At 42.6% G+C, this 17,267-nt stretch overlaps 1 protein-coding gene across 2 annotated transcripts in view; it reads left to right on the top strand.

Moving 5' to 3' along the window:
• MERTK (MER proto-oncogene, tyrosine kinase) overlaps window positions 1–17,267 on the top strand; it is a 132,334-nt gene that overhangs the window by 74,657 nt on the left and 40,410 nt on the right. The window contains exons 7-9 of one of the 2 annotated variants that reach the window (XM_037994306.2): window positions 1,514–1,697; window positions 8,955–9,106; window positions 16,342–16,492. In XM_037994306.2, the coding sequence (XP_037850234.2) occupies window positions 1,514–1,697; window positions 8,955–9,106; window positions 16,342–16,492 (487 nt within the window). Of the gene's footprint in view, window positions 1–1,513; window positions 1,698–8,954; window positions 9,107–16,338; window positions 16,493–17,267 lie in introns of both variants that reach the window. The other variant, XM_037994305.2, reaches the window with a different exon arrangement.

Genomic DNA, 17,267 nt, shown 5'->3' with positions numbered 1-17,267 from the left:
AATCCCATACTCTCCCTTATCCCCATACCCAGACAGGAGGTATGCAAGGAAAGAGATGGAAGTTTCACCCAGGACTAGATTTGTGCTGGGAATCGCCCTCTCTTGCCTATGCATACAGAGATTTGGAGAGGGATGTGGAGAGACTGGTGGAGTTATAGAGGGAAAGATAAGGCAGTACGTTTAAAGGAGATTTGGAGAAAAGTTTTCTGGAGGAGGGGCAAATGACCCTTTCCTATATCTCCCCATCAAAAAAAAAGAAAAAAAAGCCAAGAATCTACATTTCCTGTGTGTGCTTCTGGAATTGAATTTCTGTTGGGGTCGAAGGGGTTAAGAATAAAGGCCACACTAAAATTAGCCTCAGGATGGGTGCATTGGCTCATGCCTGTAATCCTAGCACTTTGGGAGGCCAAGGCAGGCAGATCCCTTAAATCAGGAGTTCAAGACCAGCCTGACCAACATGGTAAAACCCCATCTCTACTTGAAAAAAAAAAAAAAAAAGCCAGGCATGGTGGCAGGCACCTGTGATCCCAGCTACTCTGGAGGCTGAGGTGGGAGAATCACTTGAACCTGGGAGACGGAGGTTGCAGTGAGCTGAGATCGCACCATTGCACTCCAGCCTGGGCAACAGATTGAGACTCCATCTCAAGAAAAGTAATAATAATAACAATAAAATAAAATAAAGTTAGCCTCAAGGCAAGAGCAGCGTTCCTCAGGTTACATAATAAAAAGAAAGATTAAGAAACACTGGGCATGGTGGCTCACGACTGTAATCCCAGCACTTTGGAAGGCCAAAGGCGGGCGGATCACCTGAGGTCAGCAGTTCAAGACCAGCCTGGCCAACATGGTGAAACCCTGTCTCTACTAAAAATACAAAATTAGCTGCGCATGGTGGCACACTCCTGTAATTCCAGCTACTCAGGAGGCTGAGGCAGGAGAATTGCTTGAATCCAGGAGGCGGAGGTTGCAGTGAGCTGACATCACGCCACTGCACTCCAGCCTGGGCAACGAGAGCGAAGTTCCATCTCAAAAAAAAAAAAGAAAGAAAGAAAGAAACCCATCCTCTAAAAGCAGAATTTGGGAAATATTTCCTTTAAAAGGCAAAATATTAAATATTTCAGGGTTTGTCAGCACGTATTATATCTATTATCTCTGTTGCATATTCCATGAAGCAGCTGAAAGAAGTCAAGAATCGAAGAAGTTCTAAGAGAGGAGAGGTTTTATTTTATAGTATAATATGAATTCTAATCATCATAATTATTTGCTCCATTACCTGCCACAGTGAGAATTGTTTATTGTTATTTTAAGTGTTTTCCTCAGGTGTTCAGTTATTGTCCAAGTGGCGTGAGTAACACACAGTGATGCTGGCGGGAAAATGTGTGTGTGCCCAGAAAGGAAGCAGGTCCTTCCCCTCAGTGTAGAGGAAGGGCCACATGCACCAAATACACACATGCCCCGTGCCTGACATTCCCACCTCCTTACTAACGCCCGGTCCTCGTGTTTACTCTTCGTTTAGGTTAAGGAAGTTGATCCACTGAGTAATGGCTCAGTCATGAGTTTTAACACCTCTGCCTCACCACACATGTATCAAATCAAGCAGCTGCAAGCCCTGGCTAATTACAGCATTGGCGTTTCCTGCATGAATGAAATAGGCTGGTCTGCAGTGAGCCCTTGGATTCTAGCCAGCACAACTGAAGGAGGTAATTCCTGGGGTTCAGAATGTATAATGCCCCCAATGGCATGTGATTCAACAAACCCTTCCCAGTGCCCTGACTGAGAGTTGAAACTTTGCTTTGTGTGGACTTTGTCTGTGGAGGAGAAAATTATTGAGGAGACTGACGAAAATGGGAAAGATATTTCCTCCATACTTTAAAAGCATTTAGTGACAAAACTTAGCCGTGTTATGTATAGGTAATCTCTTCTTGTACATAGAAGAAGATAATAGCAGCACACTTTAAAACATGCTCTCTCACAACACAACAATCAATACATGTTACCAACACAATAGTCAATACAGAAGCCTTCGGTGACGCCAACATATGTGAGGATTTCTCTCCACCAGCAAGCAAGCAGCTCTGTAGCGGAGACCAGCTGAGTGTCCTCCAATTCCTGTCTGACACTACATGGAGATAGCTTCAGATCCCACAGGTTGAGGGCTCGATCCCCGGGCCTCCCCTCCCTCCCGTCCCCGACCCCAGCCTTGAGATGCCAATCACAAATCTTGACCTCTGGAACTTCTGACTGACCACGTGTTTCCCATGACCTCAGCTTTGTGTCCCATTCATTTGCTGGAACGGTTCACAGACCTCAGGGAAGTACTTATATTTACCAGTTTATCATAAAGGATATGACAAAGGATACAAGTGAAGAGATGTGGAGGATGAGGTATAGAGGGAAAGGGCGTGGAGCTTCCATGTCCTCCCTGGGCGCACCACCCTCCAGGAACCTCCACGTGTTGAGTTATCTGGAAGCTCTCTGAACCCTGCTGTCTTGCTTTTTTGGTGGAAGTTTCATGATGTCAGCATTCCTTCCTCCAGCTTATGGGTCAGGACCCCCTTTGTAATAAGGGTCTTATGACCCACAGTCAGAGAGATGGGGAGGATTAGAGTCCTGCATCGAGGCATGTGAAAGGAGGACAGGAAGAACTCAGAGAGATTGTTTCCTGAGGCCTGCCCCTGAGGCGTAAAGCCCCCAACGTCATAGCAAAAGATTGTAACCAGGGCTATGGAAGTTGTAGGCCAGAAACCATGACAAAAACCTGTGTGCGTGTGCGTGTGTGTGTGTAGGTTATTATATATGTGTACATATACACACATATATACATATAAAATAACCCACAAGTCCATTAAAATGTAATGGAATCATTCAAATGGATAGGTTTAATTGCATCGTATTTTCTATTTGTTCTATCTGTAATTTGTTCTCCTTTTCTTCTTTTTCTTCATTTAAAAATATTTTTATATTTTTAATACTAATATTTTTATGATTCTTTTTTTTTATTCTTTGTTTGGCTTATTAGCCATAGCTTTTTTTCTGTTCTTTTAATGGTTGCTTTAGGATTCACAGTATACATATTTAACTTATCACAGTGTACCTTCGATTTATACCACTTCACATGTATTCCATTTTCTCCTTCAGATATTTTTGGCTGTTGTCAAAGAGTTTATTTTAATGTGTCTTAAAAACCATTGCTACACTGTTGTTATTTTTGTTCAGTCAATAATCTTTTACAGAGAGATTTACATAACCAGGAAAAATACATGTTTATGCCTATAGTTACCATTTCTAGCGGTCTTCCTTTTTTGGTCTTTATATTTTATCTGGCATCATTCTCCTTCTTCCTGAAGAACTTTTTAAAAAATCATTTCTTGTAGTGTGTATCTGCTGGTGTGGTATTCAACTCCTGTTGTCTGGGGAAAAATATTTATTTTACCTTTGAAGTAAAATTTTATTTTTACCCTTCATTTTTGAAAAGTATTTTTATGAGGTATAGAACTGTAGGTTCACAGTTTTAGTTTAGTTTTTGGTTTTGGTTTTTTTTTTTTTTTTTTTTTTTTTTACTTTCAGTACATTAAAAGAAGTTGCTCCACTATCTTCTTGCTTGCATTGTTTCCCCACAAGAAATCTGTGGTCACCCTAACTTTGTTCCTCTGTATGTAATGTGTCTTTTGTCCCTATTTTCACCCTCATCACTGATTTTAAGCAATTTAATTGTGACATACTTTGGTGTAATTTTATTTATATTCTTTGTGTTTGGAGTTCATTGAACTTCTGGGGTCTCTGTATTTGTTGTTTACATCAAATTTGGAAAAAGTTTGGCCATTGCTTCTTTACATTTTTTTCCGTTTCCACCTATCCTCTTTTGTAAGGACTACAGTTACATATATATTACATCATTTGAAGTTGTCCCATAACTCGCTGATGATCTATTATTGCTTTCTCCTTCTTTTCTGTCTGATTTTATTTTGGATAGTTTCTATTGCTATATCTTCAATTTCACTCATCTTTTTTGGTGCAGTATCTAATCTGACATTAGTCCTATCCAGTTTATACTTCATCTCATACACTGTAATTTTTATCTCTTTTTTGCATTTTTCTATCTCTAACTTTTGGACCATCCAGAATGCACTTATAATTACTTTTCTTTTCTTTTTTCTTTCTTTATCTTCCTTTTTTGAGACAGAGTCTCATTCAGTCACACAGGCTGGAGTGCAGTGCCAATCAGCTCACTGCAGTCTTGAACTGCTGGCTTAAGCAATTCTCCCACCTTCGCCTTCACCTTCTGCGTAGCTGGTACTACAGGCGCATGCCACCAGACCCAACTAATTTTTGTTTTTGTTTTTGTGTGTGTGTGTGTGTTTTGGGTATTTTTTGGTTGTTGTTGTTGTTGTTGTTGTTTGTTTCTTTGTTTTGAGACGGAGTTTCACTCTTGTTGCCCAGGCTGGAGTGCAATGGTGCAATCTCGACTCATCGCAACATCTGCCTCCCGGGTTCAAGCAATTCTCATGCCTCAGCCTCCCGAGTAGCTGGGATTACAGGCATGCACCAGCACGCCCAGCTAATTTTATATTTTTAGTAGAGATGGGGTTTTCTCCATGTTAGTCAGGCTAGTCTTGAACTCCTGACCTCAGGTGATCCGCCTGCCTTGGCCTCCCAAAGTGCTGAGATTACAGGCATGAGCCACCATACCTGGCGTGTTGTTTGTTTGCTTGTAGAAACAGGGTCTCACTATTTTGCCCAGGCTGCTCTCAAACTCCTCACCTCAAATGATCTTCCCACCTCAGCCTCCCAAAATGTGGGGATTATAAGCATGAGCCACCGTGTGCCCAGCCTTTTCATAACTGTTTCAATGTCTTTGTTTGCTGTCCTAACATGTATGTTATGTGTGGGTGGTTTCAACTGATTCATTTATGTTTCCACTGTAGGTGGTATTTTTCAGGTTCGTTGCGTGCCTGATAATCAGACATTGAGAATTTTACAATGTTAGATGCTAGATATTCTTGTATTTCTATAAGTAGTGAGCTTTGTTTTGAGACACAGCTAAGCTAGTGGGAAACAGTTTAATCCTGTAGGGTCTTGCTTTTAAGATTTATTAGGCAGAACCCAAGCAGGGCTCAGTCTCAGGTCAGTTATTACCCACTGCTGACATAAGACCATTCTGTATGCCCTACTCAGTTATTACCCACGGCTGACACAAGACCATTCTGTATGCCCTACTCAGTTATTACCCACTGCTGACACAAGACCATTCTGTATGCCCTACTCAGTTATTACCCACGGCTGACACAAGACCATTCTGTATGCCCTACTCAGTTATTACCCACGGCTGACACAAGACCATTCTGTATGCCCTACTCAGTTATTACCCACGGCTGACACAAGACCATTCTGTATGCCCTACTCAGTGCTTCTTGAATCATTAGATTTTCAATCTGATTGATAGGAACAGGCACTATTCCCTTGCCCCGTGCAAGGCCTGGATACCATTACCTTTAATTGTTTCATGTGGTTCTTTTTCTGTTTTCCGTTAGAGGCATCCTAAGGATTCTGGTGCCTTCTCCTGGGTATTTGCCTTTCTTAGTTTATGCCCTCGTTTTCATGGAGCCCATTCTCAATTAGCTTCCACAGAATGTATACATAAAAAGTAAAGATTGTGGGAACTTGCATGTCCTTATGTAATACTGGCTTAGTAATTTTTCCAAATACAGAATTTTAGGTGGAAATTATTTTCCCTCAGAAGTTTAAAGGTGTTTTCATATCATTTTTTAGCTTCATGGGTGGCTGTGGAAAATTCTGATACTTAAGTTTTCTATGTGAACTGTTTTTCAGTTTTAGTTTTTAAAATATCTTTTTAATCCTGGTTCTGTGATAAGCTGTGATGTGCAATTTGTTTTGGTCATTATCAAGGGCATTCAGTGGCCCCTTTGATCTGGAAATCTGGAAAGTCCTTTGGTCCTTAAACTTTTGTTTTTCCTTTGGAAATGTTCCAATCTCTGTTTTTTCCAGAAATTGTGTTAGACAATTGTTAATTAGACCTCTTTGATTGCTTCCTCAATTTTCTTTTTTCAAATTGTCCTATTTTCTTTGCCGTTTTATTCTACCTTCTTGGAGATGTACTTGATTTGTCTTCCAATTCTTCTGTTAAATATTTTATTTTACTTATCATGTTGCTAATTTCAAGTTTTTTTCATTGAAAATTGTTTTCTGGTTCTCAATCATGAGAGCCTTTTCTGGATATCTCAATTCTTTTTTGTTTGTTTGTGTTTAGTTTTCTCTAGTTCCCTATGCTGGCTTTGTCTCCTCTAAAGCGCTCTGTTCTGTGTGGTTTTTTTGGTCCCTAACATTCAGTGGGGGGGCTTCCCCAGACCTCTGCCAATTTCTGCTGTCTGCTCCTATGGAAGAGTGAAGAGTCCTTGATTTGACTGGAACGTGGGCAGAGCTTGTAGGCTTCACTATCAGGTGCCTTAAGTGTTTTGATCCAGATACTCCCAAGTGTCAAAATTGGTTTCTTTCCTCTGTAGCCGCTGACTTCCTCTAGAAAAGAAGTCTCCTGCCCCAGAAATTAAACGTGGCTGCTGATATTCTAGTAGCCAGGTGGGGGAGGAAAAGTAGGTAGAGTCCTTGCCATTTAGTGTATAAACTTTCACTTATTTTCCCAGGTTTCAGCCTGGCTCCTTATCATGCCTCCATTCTACAGGTGCTCTAAGTTTAGTGGCTTTCTGCTTCAGAGAAGAAATCACTGTGACCTATGGATATTTGAGGGCATACTTGCCAGGTGTGTAGGCATGGAGAAGACAGACTTTGAGAAGCAACTATTTCTTAATCAGACTTCCAATCACTCTTTCCAGTTTTAGTCCCTGTTTTACTACCTGGGCCCACAGATTCTGAGCTGTTCTGTGGTTCTTCGGGGGAACCTTGGCTTGCTGAGTTAATGATACCTTCTTCATCTCTTTTTCAGCTTTCAAATATGTGTTGAAATCTCTCTTCTACTGTTGACTCCCCTTTGCCTTGTGAGTTTATATCTTTTTAAATTCTGTATTGCCATCATAGAGGAGTTTTGGGAGCAGGCAGACTTACAGACATGTTGTGTTGGCCATATTTATCCACAAATTCTACAACAGGTTTGAAAATGTGATTTCATAGGCAGCTTTAGTGGTGTGGCATTTTCTAAGCTGAAATTCATTTTAACTTCATGATTACTGTTTCTGGGATCAGCAGAGAAAAAGAGGGTTATAGTATCCTTTCACACATATCTGAAATATATAATTTAACCTCCCCTCATTCAACTACATGCAACGGTTTGGTGTATATTATTCCAATTGTTATTATTCTTTCTAGATATAGAAGATTTATTTTTTTAATTTCTAAAATGGATCTACATACTTTTCACAATCTGATTTTTTCCCCCATTGGATTTTTTTTTCATGTCAATACATGTGATATACCTAATTCTTTCCAGTGGCCAGGTAATTAAGTATTCCATTGGAAAATGTATCAAAATTTATATTATTATTATTATTATTGTTACTTGAGACAGAGTCTCACTCTGTTGCCCAGACTGGAGTGCAGTGGCATGATCTCGGCTCACTGCAACCTCCGCCTCCCAGGTTATATCATAATTATTGACCGAGCATTGCATTTATTTCTATTTGTCATTATTATGCTGCAATAAATATAATATCACCTATAGATTAAATTCCTAGAAATGGTAAAATATTTGGTCAGAGAGCATATTATTTTCAATTTTAATAGATATAGTTAAGTTCTTCTCTCCCAAAAAAGACTGTAGTAATGATCTTGTTTCCCAAATTATTTTATACACGTACACACATGTGCACACTCACACACACACACACATGCATGCACTTTTTAAATGTGTTGACAGATTAGCTCTGTTCAGATCGTCAATAACTTGCCTCTGGACTTTAAAATGGTGGCTGCATTCTGAGCTCAGCAGTGTTTCCTACCTTGAGCATCTCAAATGCCACCAAGCTGATCTCCAACTGGCCATGTTGACTTTCTGCCCCACAGGTTTGTCGTGGAGAACATTGTTCAAGTTGTGTCTGCTTCACTTCCCCAGGAGTCCAGAGCACCACCCACCCTTCCTTCCCTGCCTTCCTCTTCTTTGCTGTTTTACTGTAGGTGCTCATGAAATTTCCTTTTTTTTTCCTTTTGAGATGGGGTCTTGCCCTGTCGCCCAGGCTAGAGTGCAGTGGTGCAATCACAGCTCACTGCAGCCTTGACTTTCCAGGGTCAAGTGATCTTTCCTCAGCCTCCCAAGTAGCTGGGACTACAGACCTGTGCTATCATACCCAGCTAATTTTTTTTATTTTTAGTGGCAATGGGGGTCTCACTATGTTGCCCAGGCTTGTCTCAAACTCCTGACCTCAAGCAATCCTCTCCCTCTGGCCTCCCAAAGTGCTGGGATTATAGGCATGAGCCACCATACCTGGCCAACGTTTTCTGATTTTCTTTCTCTTTCTCTTGTTTTCTCTTTCTCTTTCTTTCCTTCTTTTCTTCCTTGCTTGCTTTTTCTGCCCAGACTGAAGTGCAGTGGCATGATCCTGTCTAACTGTAGCCTCAACCTCCTGGGCTCAAGGAATCCTCCTGCCTCTATCTCCGGAGGGACTGGGACTACCGATGTGCACCAAGCAGTCAGCTAATTTTTTAGTTTTTTGTTTCGTTTTGTAGAGAGGGTCTCACTATGTTCTGGCTGACATTTTCTACTTAAGAAATGGATTTCTAGGCTTCAGTAACCTAAAAGGGCTCACTGATTTAAAACTCATTGATTTCTCAGTGAAAATCTTAGTTGAGAAGGTGAAAATGTGCTATAAGTCTTGGTCTCATTTGAGTGCTTTTCACAGAGCATTTGAAAAACAAACACTTGAAAACCCAGATGAGAATGCATCTGTGTGTGCTTTGTGGTTCTTCATTCTTCTCTCCTTTTTCTTTTGCAGCCCCATCAGTAGCACCTTTAAACGTCACTGTGTTTCTGAATGAATCTAGAGATAATGTGGACATCAGATGGATGAAGCCTCCGACCGAGCGGCAGGCTGGAGAACTGGTGGGCTACTGGATATCCCATGTGTGGCAGAGTGCAGGGATTTCCGTAAGTCTAAACCCTAGAAGAGCACGATTGATCATCTCCTTTCAACTTGCTGGTTTACTTCGGTTTTAGAAGCTTTCATCTGGTTTTGAAAAGACCTGGTGTGACTGAGTTAGGCGAGGCACCTTTCAGGGGAACATAAAGAATACAGTAAATGTTAGAGGTGACTGAACAGTTACAAAATTCTAAGGAGTCTTTTAGAACTTTCCTCACTCATTCATTCATTCACTTATTCATGAGATAGATATAGATTTCATCCTCTGTTATCACCTGACTTTTGCCCTCATGGAATTTAGGCTCTTAGAAGACAATGTGGACTACCTAAATTGTAGCATTAGGTCAGGGAGCTACAGGACTTAGCAGTCCAGCAATTCATGGCCTTTTGGAAATTTCATGGGACTTTGCAAAAGAAGAAGATCCGGGAATAACCTCATCCTCATAGAGAATGACAAGAAGTAAGCAGACACCAAAGGAGGGGACTAAGCAAGCTCGCTGGCCAGCCTGGCACAGCTGCAGACAAGCCGAAATTAGACATGAGACTTACTGGATCAGGACATGCAGTCTGACACTGCATAGCACACAACCAGGTGCATCAGCCAGATGGCACAGGTTCCCTGCCCCACCAAGTCCCATTGGGCAATGTGATGTACCCACTTGGTGGATTGTGCACCTGAGGGTACCAGGGTCAAGGGCTCAGCACCCTGTGTAGTGAGCAGCAAACAAGCTGATCCTCTGTGCAGTTGCACGGTCGTCATGCTGTGGCCACCTTGACCTACTTCATTGCCCATGTGACCGGCCCCGGCATGGCTCAGGGCTGGGGATGGTTAGGCCTTGCACTTTGTCACGCTCAGCAAGGATGAACAAAGATGCTTGGAACCTGTGGCAGACTGCCTGTCCCAGAAAAGGTGGTCCTTGAATTGGACTTATGTGTCAGTCAAAGTTCTTTAAAGAAACAGCTAATCGAACACATATGTATAGAAGGAGATTTATGATGAGAAATTGACTCATGCAATTACGGAGACTGAGACTTCTCACGATCTGCCCTCTGGAAGCTAGAGACCTGGGAGCCAGTGATGTAGTTCAGTCCGAGTCTGAAGGCCTGAGAACAGGGGCAGTGGTGTAGATCTCAGTCCAAGGATAGGAGAATACTGATGTCTCAGCTCAAGCATTCAGGCAGAAGAAAAGGGGAGAATTCCTCCTTTCTTTACCTTTTGTTCTTTCTAGGCCCTCAATGGATTGGATGAGGCCCAGCCACACTGGAGAGGGCAGTCTGTATTAGTGAGTCCCCATTTCAAATAATAATCTCACTGGAAACACCTTCACAGACACACCCAGAAATCATGTTCAGCCACATAGCTGGGCACCTCTGTCACCCAGTCAAGTTGACACATAATATTAACCATCACAGCTTAGAGTAATCTTGGCAGATGAAGTTTGAGGAGTCTCAGATGGGAAAAGATAACATGAGAGAAGGCACAATACGGCTACTTTTAAATTCTGACTCACTTGAAGGTCTGGAACATAACCCTTTTGTGAGAGCAAGGTGTGAGATGAAGCTGGATTGAGTAGTTCTGACCCTAAAATGCAGGACCCTGAAAGTGAGGCCAAGGCAGGTAGAAATTGGTTGATAGCAAGGGAGCCAATGATAAGCATGAACTCAGGAGCACAACTTGAGACTTACAGATCATGATGATGACCTAGATGATTCTTCTTTTATGAATAATTACATTGAGTTTGCTGATATAAGTAACCTTGTGTGTGCTTGGAACTGGGTAGGGGTATGGTGAGGGAGCATCAATATGTCAGGTAATTCCTGCCTTATAATCAATCTAAAGCTGGCAAGATCCTTTAGATTTTTGTAAAGCTGGCAAGTTCAGTGAAGACTCTCTAGTATAAGCACTGGTTTCATTTCACCGTGGCAAACAAAAGGCAAAGGGAATCTACCTGTGAAATAGTGGCTCCCTCCCTAAGTACCAGCCAGTGCCCTTCCAATGACTTTGTTAGGTATGACTCCAGTCAAACCTAGAGGGACATTTGATTTTGATTTCTATGAAGTCTAAAGACCACTGCTATGATGTGAGCCCTGGACCCAATACAGCAGCAGGAAAGGCAGCTGGGTGATGATGGCTGGGTGTGGTTAGGTGGGCAGCTTCTAGACAGGTTCCCTTCCCACCTGGGAAAGGAATAGAGTAGGGTAATACTGCCTCCTTTTGTGACACAGAACATCCACAGAAGGGCAGATGCACTGATTTCATTATCAAGTCTGTCTCTTCTTTACTGTGATCATGGAAAGCATGCTTCTTCTGTGTTGCCATATTCCTGATCAATCTAACCCTGGTAACAAATTGTGTTAGTCTGTTCTCACACTGCTAATAAAGACATACCTGAGACTAGGTAATTCTAAAGAAAAATAAGTTTAATGGACTCACAGTTCCACATAGCTGGGGAATCCTCACAATAATGGCAGGAGACAGAGAAGGAGCAAAGGCACTCCTTACATGGTGGCAGGCAAGAGAGCGTGTGCAGGGGAACTCCCCTTTATAAAAACCATAGGATCTCACGGGACATTCACTATCAAGAGAACAGCACAGGAAAACCCTGCCCCCATGACTCAATTACCTCCCACCAGGACCCTCCCATGACATGTGGGGATTATGGCACTACAAGTCAAAATGAGGTTTGGGTGGGGACACAGCCAAACCATATCATAGATCCAAATTTTAGCTTCTTAATGGCATCTATATGGAGCATCACATACAGATGCTCCATATAGAGATGAACAGGGTGAGTGGGTGAGCGGATGCACCCACCAATGATGCCCAAGCTTTGTTTTAATCATTTTTAGCCACATATCATCCAGCATTTATCAAAACTGCCATTTTCTGAAAGGACACTTAAAATTTATTTTGATTTCCGTGCCTCAGTTTACCTATCAGGAAGCAGACTGTTGGACGCAATGGGTGATGGAAGTAGAGAAAAAGAAGGCTTAGAAGTCCATGTTGTTCTGCCTCATAGTAAATGATCATGGTATTAATTAATTTTAAATAGCAATCCTGCTTAAAAGTCACAGCTGCGAGAGAAGCAGCCTTTCCTTTTGTCTTTTGTCCCAAGGCATTTGTGCGAGGTGCCTCTGGATTAACTGCATTTCTCCATTGGCTGAGTTGCAGGAATCAAACGCCTCTTTGAGAGAAAGGCTTTTGTTCACAATGCTGAATGCTTGGTATAGCTGTACTAAACATAAAGGTTCAGCAGGAATTTTATCTTTCTCTATTTGGCAGAAAATAGTGATTACCAGCAGACACTTAGGCTGTCTAAAACAAGCTAGTTTGTTTAAAGAGCTGCAGGTCATCCTTTCTCCTTCTACTTCTGGCATGGGCGAAAGCTACTTTTCTGAAGGGGGCCTCTTGAGCTGAGGCGTTCTGAAGGGCAGCAATGATGAAAACCTTATGAATGACTGTGGCTGGAGAGCCTTGTGCACTAAATGCCATTAGCACTCAGCTAGGCTGTGCGTTCTCATTGCCCTTTGTTCAGAACGGTCCCCTCTGCAGGGAGAACAGAACTGCCACAGTTAGGGCCGTGACCTTTCCAGTCACTTACCTCCTTGGGGATGCCAGATCATGCCAGTGAGATCATTTATTGGGCTTTGCACTATACTTTATGCATCATGACAGTCTTGTGACAACAAAGACCCAGTGCCTCACTTGACTTTGGAAATCATTCTCTGATGCAGCCAAGTGTCAAGCTTATGATCCAAAACTGGGGGCAAATAAGAACAGAGAAGAAAGGCGGACCCTGGGAGTGCCCTGAAATCCACACCCAAAAGGAAGTTTGGGATGATCTTGGCATCCGTCACTTTGATTTCCTTGAATTTCCTTCATCTCAGAAGGGCAAAGCTTAGACAAAACCTTGTCTCAAAATTATCCTTTGATTTTCATTTTTAGATAACTGATACTAAAGCTACTTCCTTACGCAGGACAGAGCAGTTGGATACTTTTGAAAGATATTTCTCACTTATAACTGTAATTAAGGGTGGGGTTCTTCGTGTGCATGCAATTTCAGAACTTTCTTGGCAGTCATTTTTGCTTGGCTTATTGCAGTTACACTGCAGACAGGTCTGTAGCTTTGTGTTCCCACAATGGTCATGTCACTTTCAGACTAAGAATCTTTTGATCTTTACTGTATGGATATTTATTATATCTCAATGATGATACCTACTTTTTTTGCTCTATTTTTCTTGCAATCACTTGCCTTCCAAATCAGAGCTTAAAATCCAAAGATAAGGAGCAAATACAATGTGTTCTCTTTGAAGTTGGAGGCAGGTTTTGCTCGTCTTTGTACTGTCTGAACACAGGGCCTTGACCTTGCTTTGTAGGCACTTATGGCACTATGGATTTGGTCTGTGGACCTAGCTACACCATCTAAACCAGCTGAAGAATTTCTCTCTGTGAATGGGACAGTCTTTTATTAAGTTGGACTAGTATTTCCCACCCCACCCTCATTCCCATAAAGTGTCTGTGGATCTTCCGTGAAAAAAGAGTTCAGTGAGCAAATAGAGTTATAAAATATTGCATATTATACCACCTTGAAGGCCCAACATGTATACTGGCAAGTTCAAGGCTCTTTGAAGTTCAACAGAAAATAAATCTGTTTAACTTTGACCCAGAATCGCCTAAACGTTAGGCAGAGACACATTTTTATACGTGCGGTTTTTATGGAGCTCATTGCTTTGGGTTTATTGCTCCAATGCTAGTTTACTCTTCGTTTTCGAAGGGTATAGATCTTAGAAGGAATCTCATAGCAGAGATTCTTATAGCCTTGAGACAGCATGATATGTAGAACCGACTTTTTTTTTTTTGAGACGGAGTCTCACTCTGTCGTTCAGGCTGGACTGCAGTGGCACAATCTCGGCTCACTGCAACATCTGCTTCCCAGAGAACCAACTTCTTTAAAGACTCAGGGAAACTGCAGTGTACTTGGCCCAAGACCCTGGGCTCCTAACAAGTTCCCCTAATGAGCTGAGCTGTGTGCCTGGATGTTGGCATGTGCCCACCGCCTCCTCCTTTCTCCTTTTCTGCCTCTTTCTCACTGTCAAAGGAGAGCAGAGCATTTGAACTGGTGTGATCTTAAAGTATGAGGAATAGGCAAGGTTCTCATGGCCAGCCAGGGATCTGAACCACTTCTGAAACCCAGGGACTGATCAAATAGGGTACATTTTGCCTGGAGGAGAAACCTACCATGGAGGTAAACTCCATGAATGGGTCAAATAAGCTTCTTGGTTTGGGGAACTAGACAGCCTTGATGATTTTCTCTAACGCACCAAGACTTAAAAGATACCACAAAGTCAATTCTGTAAGGTTTTGTATTTATTTATAGGGAAAGAAGACCCAACTGTAGCACCACCTTGAACATAATCTAAGGATAATCATAGCCACCACTGATTACTTGCAGCATGCCAGATCATGTACTACGTGTTTTACATAAAGGAACTCATGAAACCCTTAACAGTGAGACCAGGCGCAGTGGCTCACGCCTATAATCTCAGCACTTTGGGAGGCCGAGGCAGGTGGATCACCTGAGGTTAGGAGTTTGAGACCAGCCTGACCAACGTGGTGAAACCCTATCTCTACTAAAAATACAAAAATTAGCCGGGCATGGTGGCGGGCACCTGTAGTCCCAGTTACTTGGGCAGCTGAGGCAGGAGAATCGCTTGAACCTGGGGGGTGGAGGTTGCAGTGAGCTGAGATAGCACCACTGCACTCCAGCCTGGGTGACAGAGCGAGACTCCATCTCAAAAAGAAAAAGGAAAAAAATAATAAACCAGTGAAAGTCTTTTCCTAGAGTGTGCCACTCTAGCAAATTAAACAAACTCAAGGAGGGGGTCATGGAGTCCCTGATTTATAGCCAGCTGGTCAGAAGTACAGGTCAAACTACCTGGGGCTTGTGATTTGCATCTGAAATTGGGGGGCTCTTGGGGGCTGAGCCCTCACCCTGTGGGATCTGACACTATCTCCAGGTGATAGCGTTAGAATTGAACTGGGTTGGAGAATGCCCAGCTGGTGTCTGCTGTGGAGCTGACTGGTTGTTGGTAGGGAAAAAATTCTCATACACTTCTTGGTGACCAGAGGTCACAGAAGCCTTCTGTGTTGACTGTTGTGGTGCGGGAGCAGAAAAAACAGCTTGTTTTTTTTTCTGCAGGGGACATGTCTGGGTCCTGATGTCCACTGCCTATTTAGATTTGGAAACAGTCTCTGCATGGCCAACCCGGGTGCCCCCTTGGTCATGGATGAAGGACTGCTCTCTCCTTAAGGGTTGAGATGGTTCTATCCTTCACCATCACTAGCAAAGTGACTGGCTTGAGAGTGAGTGGCCAGGGAATACAGTTACCAATAGAACTGCCTTTGCTGTTCATTGATGACCTGTGACATCTGTGACCTACATGACCTGAGACTTCTTTCTGTCTCTGAAATCAAATTTCCAAAATTCAGAGATAAAGACATGTTCCTAGAACTTCGTTTCAGCTTTCACAACCCCTACAATTTCCATTTGAAAAGCCAGCCCAAACGCAAAATTAGTTTCCTACACCAGAGAACATTATGATTATAGAGGTTTGGAAAAGGGGAGAAAGGTGTCCTATAAACCCTTAGTTCTGGTTTTTTCCCTTTGTTTGAATGACATTGACTTTTAAATAACATACAAATAAAAGTAAAACCAGAGTTTTGAAAATTGAGCAAGTTGTACATTTGTCACACTGAAAGAAAAAAAAAGTGTCAGTGCCCTCTTCCAGGTAGATTTTAGTCAAAATTCTTATAATTTCAAAGAACAGGAGGCCACTCATGCCGGTTCAAGGGCAGGACAGTGTCAAGGGACAGTGTGACTGGTGTATTGTGCTGTGGGTCGTTCTGAGGATCGAGGGCTCGAGGAGTCAGTCTTGTCTGCCATCTGGGTGCATCTACTACGTGCTCCCTCTCTTCCAGAAGCTTCTTTAGGACCACTGTAAGTGCCATGCCCTCATGGCCCTAGCTTGCCAACACCCCCCAAAATTTGAGGTTGCATCCTGTCCCTACCCGCCTTTTGGTTGCATTGGCCGTGGCCTGAGTGAGGAAGGAACGCTGTGAAAGTGTGGCTTCTGGCCCCAGACGTGGGCAGGACGGCTTCCCTCAGAAGGAACTATAGACATGCCTGCAGTTTGCCTGGCTGTCAGTGTTTTCATTTCCTCTTTTCCTCTCTGTCCCCAGAAGGAGCTCTTGGAGGAAGTCGGCCAGAATAACAGCCGAGCTCAGATCTCTGTTCAAGTCCACAATGCTACGTGCACAGTGAGGATTGCAGCCGTCACAAAAGGGGGAGTCGGGCCCTTCAGTGACCCCGTGAAAATATTTATCCCTGCGCACGGTGAGAGCTATACCCAGTAAGGGCTGATAGGGTGTGATGGTCCAAGCAGTGCACAGATTGCCAGAAAGTAACCTGGGGGGTGGATGGCTGATTAAAGAATGAAAAATAAGGCTGGGCTTATCTCAACACTTCAGGAGTCGAAAGCAGGAGGAGTTTGAGACCAACCTGGGCAATGGACAGCATAGTGAGACCCTGTCTCTACAAAAAAATATGTATTTTTAAAATTTGCTGGGCATGGTGGATCATACCTGTTGTCCTAGCTACTTGGGAGGCTGAGATGGGAGAATTGCTTGAACCCAGGAGGCAGAGGTTTCAGTGAGCTATGATCACACCACTGTACTCTAGCTAGGTAAGAGAGCGAGACCCTGTCTCAAAAAAAAAAAAAAAGAAAAAATAAGAATCAAAAATACTTTTTCCAATGATAAAGATATGATATGATAACATGCTTTATAGAACTGCAGATACCCATACGTCCCTCCTATAGTTACTATTAATGATAATAACTTACTTGGGAGATCAGTCTTTTCAGATGCCAACTTTGGCTTTACTTATTGAACTTAGTTGCAATGATGTATACTGTACATGACTGAATTTTAGATAAACGATATAGCTAATCCTTAGCTGTCTATAATTGGGACAATTTATTTCCTGGTGCTTGTTTTGCTGTGTTTCAAACAGTACTGCTTTGCCGTGTTTTTACCCATTCAAGCCTTGGGTAACATGCTTTGTGCTTTGTCTGCACAGAATATGAAATATTTCCTATGGAAGCCATCCT

The sequence above is a fragment of the Chlorocebus sabaeus genome, chromosome 14 (assembly GCF_047675955.1).
Source record: "Chlorocebus sabaeus isolate Y175 chromosome 14, mChlSab1.0.hap1, whole genome shotgun sequence".
Classification (NCBI taxonomy): Eukaryota; Metazoa; Chordata; class Mammalia; order Primates; family Cercopithecidae; genus Chlorocebus; species Chlorocebus sabaeus.
Note: the sequence above shows the minus strand (reverse complement) of the source record. Positions and strands in the feature narration are given on the sequence as shown.